Genomic DNA, 4429 nt, shown 5'->3' with positions numbered 1-4429 from the left:
CCTGTAGTCCCAGCTACTCGGGAGGCTGAGGCAGGAGGATTGCTTGAGCCCAGGAGTTTGAGGTTGCTGTGAGCTAAGACCACGTCACGGCACTCTAGCCCAGGCAACACAGTGAGACTCTGTCTTAAAAAAAAAAAAAAAAAATTACTTCAAAATGAAATCAATGACCTCAATAATAACAAAACCCATAAAACTCTTAGAAGAAAACCTAGGGGGTATAGCTTCGCGACCATGGATTTGGCAATGTATTCTTACATATGACACCAAAAGGACAAGCAACATAAGAAAAAACTGGACTTCATCAAAATTAAAAACCTCTGTACATCTAAGGACATTCTAAAGAAAGTGAAAAGAAAATCTACATAAAATGGGAGAAAATATATGCAAATCATTTATCCGATAAGGGTCTAGTATCCAGATCACATATATAAAGAACTCTTACAACTCAGTAATAAAAAGACAAACCGATTTAATGGGCAAAGTACTTCAATAGACATTTCTCTCCAAGAAGATACATAAACGGCGAACAAGCACATGAAAAAATGCTCAACGTCATTTGCATTAGGAAAATGCAAATCAAAACGACAATAAAGTATTACTTTACACCCACTAGAATGGCTACAGGTGGAGAGTGGAGGGGGAAAAAAACAGAATGACTATAATCAAAAAGGGAAATAATAAGTGTTGGTGATGTTGTGGGTAAAACTGGAACCCCCGTACACCGCTAGTGGGAACATGAAATGTTTCAACTACTTTGGAAAAGTTGAGTGATTCCTCAAAAAGTTAAACAGAGAACTACCATTTGACCCATCAATTCCCTTCCTAGATATGTATCCCAAAGCACTGGAACCGGTACTCAAATAGACGTATATGTATATGTTCAAAGCCACCCCATTCACAATAGCCAAAAGGTAGAAATAGCCCAAATGAATGAACAAATTATTGTGTATCTATACAATGAAATATTATTTAGCCATAAAAGGAATGAAGTATTGATACATACTCTCAAAGTGGAAGGACTCTGAAATCATTGTAAGTGAAAACAACCCAGACATAGAAACTCACATTGTATCATTCCATTTATATGAAATATCCAGAATAAGTCAATCCACAGAGACAGAACACAAGTTGCCAGTAGCTGGGGGAAAGGTAGAATGGGGAGCAACTTAATGGACAGGGGATTTCCTTTTGTAGGGTGATAAAAATGTTTTGAAACTAGATAAAAGCGGTAGTTACACAACAGTGTGAATGTACTAAAAGCCACTGAGTCATTCCCTTTAAAATGGCTGTGTCACGTCAATTTCATCTCGATAACAAAAATTTCATCTCTGCCCAAAATACACCCATCATACCTAAAACTGTGTCAAAGCAAAGAAAATTCACACTTTAATCACTTTATCACATTCTATCTTCCTTTATAATCAAAAATTGAATTGCATTTAGTAATTTAAGGTAAATTTTTGGCCACGGCGTGGTGGCTCACGCCTGTAATCCTAGCACTCTGGGAGACCGAGGAGCACTTGAGCTCAGGAGTTCGAGACCAACCTGAGCAAGAGCGAGACCTCGTCTCTACAAAAAGAGAAAAATTAGTTAGCCAGGTGTGGTGACACACACCTGTAGTCCCAGCTACTTGGGAGGCTGAGGCAGGAAGATTGCTCAAGCCCAGGAGTTTGAGCTTGCTGTGAGCTAGGCTGACACCATAGCACTCTAGTCCAGGAAACAGAGCAAGACTCTGTCTCAAAAAAAAAAAAAGGTAAATTTTTAGGACTCCCTGAAATATACACAAAGAAATGGAAAAAGGAAATAATGGAAAAATTAGTTCCTGTCACAAAGTCACAACTAACCATGACTTTTACATTTTCGATTAGCTTTTCTAAATGATGTAAGTGGTGAGAACCAGAGGCATAAAAATGAGAATAACTCTGTATATGCCACTCATAATCAACTCCTTAAAAATCTGGTTAATTTCCTGAAATGTAATGAAACAAAGCTGTTATAACAAATTGTTACTCATTCAGTTACCACTAGAGTAAAGCACTAGTTAAAAAGTAGGAAGGATTTTAATGCCTTTCCTCATAATAAGTCATGAAACTGGTAATTTGAAGAGGTTTATTCCTCTTGAACCCATAATATTAAAGAAAAAACTTTTTTGGTAAGAAGTATACCTGAAATTGCCTGTTACTTTTATTGTACGAGGCTGTTTTAGCCAATGAAAAAATAGGATTGCAAACATACTAGTCAAATTCTTATTATTTTCCAGGTTATCCAGAGCCAAACACCTCTCTAGCTTGTATGTCTGACTCTCTGTGTTTTTTTTAATCTATCTTTTGAGGGAGGATCTAGTTTTTTTTTTTTTTCTGGAGACACAGTCTCACTCTGTTGCCCGGGCTAGAGTGCCGTGGCATCAGCCTAGCTCACAGCAACCTCGAACTCCTGGGCTCAAGCGATCCTCCTGCGTCATGCCTCAGCCTCCCGAGTGGCTGGGAATGCAGGCATGTGCCACCATGCCCGGCTAATTTTTTCTATGTATCTTTAGTTGTCCAGATAATTTCTTTCTATTTTTAGTAGAGACGGGATCTCGCTCTTGTTCAGGCCGGTCTCAAACTCCTGATCTCGAGCAATCCACCCGCCTCGGCCTCCCAGAGTGCTAGGATTACAGGTGTGAGCCACCGCGCCCGGCCTGGATCTAGTTTTTTAAAACTCTAAAACTCGGCAGATACCTGGAGAAACACTTTTGGATAGAGCAATAGCTCCCAACTATGTCTCTGCCTGTAACACTCCACTCCCGCCCACGCTCAACATACCACTGTCACTCGCCCACACCCATCTCACTCCCATATAAAAATCACACATTGTCTCCCTACTATAGTCAAAATAAAATGTAATTCATTGGCATGGCATTCAATAATTTTTAGGATTTAAAGCCATCTCTCTAACTTCATGACAGATTATTTGGAATTCTCAAGTCTGCCATGCTTTTTCTCTTGTTCCTGTGCCCTTGCACTTGAGGTTTTATTTTGGGGGTAAAATGCCCTTGCTCAAAATTCCTGACCTGAAAAACTCAGCCCAGAGGTTTCTGCATTTACCAAACACTTAAAAGAAAACTACCCATATCGCAACAAAATCCTATGCTTTAATTATCTGAGTACTCATTTCTTTCTCTCAACCATGCTGATTTCTTCAGTTCAGAAATTACGTTATCACTGCATGGGCCAGCATAACCCTTACACACAAAAATGCTTGTGAATTGAACAATAAAACCTAGAGACAAAATCCACTACAATTATAATGTAGACAACCTTTAAATTTCTTAAAATGAGACTTCATTTATAACAAACTCGTCACCTTATTTTAACTAAACCAAGAGAGTAGATAAACTTGCTATCCCTCTCAAAACCAAACTTTAACATTTACATTTAAGGAGCTAGTATCACTGAAGATAACTTGTAAAAAGCATTATAAAAATATTAAGCTTAAGGTTGATGGTAGCTCCTGCTTGTCTTTCAGAGCTAATTTCATTCAAATGAAGGCATTTGTAAGAATTACCAAACATGACAGAGACTCTGAAATACTAATCTGATGTATGCAACTTTTTATATAAAAATGTGTGAGAACTTTTTACTTACCTGAACTACTTATAATTGGTTCTGAAGTACTACTAGAGCCAGAAAGTTCTGCTGTTTTAGCAACAGGCACACTAAAAGTAAATCCAATCTGTAAAGAGAAAAGGTATCCTTAAGTGTCAATTTAGTTTTAAACAAATATCAAATATGGAGCTTATTTTTATTCCAAGTCAAAATATATACTAAATTTCACCTATTTTAAGATATTTAGTTTATATTTTACAATCTCTGAAATTGGGATTCTTCTTACATTGAATGTCAATGTCATAGTTTAACAGACAGCATTTTTAATTTCCTAGGCATTTTTTTTTCTTTCAAATCAGTACATAAAGTGGGGTGTTCCTAATGCCCAGTTCTGGGTTTCTGAATGTCATTTTCTAATAAGAAGCACAAGACTTTGGGGTGGATTTTATACATGTGGCAGGGAAATTACATTTGATCTGTAATATTTAGTTGTGCCAGAAAGTTAAGTGCATAGTTAAAAACAAGAGGTGTTGTGTCAAAATGATAAACATGCCAAATGTGGAGCAACTTGAACATTAAACTTATGTATTATTCTTACCCAAAATATATATTTCATTTTTTTTTTTTTTGTGGTGCAATGGCATCATCATAGCTCACTGGAATCTCAAACTCCTAGGGCTCAAGTGATCCTGCCTCAGCCTCCCAAAGTGCTAGGATTACAGGTATGAGCCACCATACCCAGCGCAAAGCTTTTAATTCTTGACCATGAAGAAACAAATACATACCGTGGGACATAAAAACAGCCCAGGCCAGGCGCGGTGACTCACGCCTGTAATCCTAGC

General features: G+C 37.7%; 1 protein-coding gene across 1 annotated transcript in view; it reads right to left on the bottom strand.

Annotated features, from left to right (window-relative positions):
• NUP153 (nucleoporin 153kDa) overlaps positions 1-4429 on the bottom strand; it is a 98573-nt gene that overhangs the window by 33949 nt on the left and 60195 nt on the right. Inside the window, exon 13 of the mRNA XM_012643253.1 lies at positions 3627-3714. Coding sequence (XP_012498707.1) covers positions 3627-3714 — 88 coding nt within the window. The remainder of the gene's footprint in view (positions 1-3626; positions 3715-4429) is intronic.

This window comes from Propithecus coquereli, unplaced genomic scaffold, assembly GCF_000956105.1.
Source record: "Propithecus coquereli isolate 6110/MARCELLA unplaced genomic scaffold, Pcoq_1.0 Scaffold194, whole genome shotgun sequence".
Taxonomy (NCBI): Eukaryota; Metazoa; Chordata; class Mammalia; order Primates; family Indriidae; genus Propithecus; species Propithecus coquereli.
Note: the sequence above shows the minus strand (reverse complement) of the source record. Positions and strands in the feature narration are given on the sequence as shown.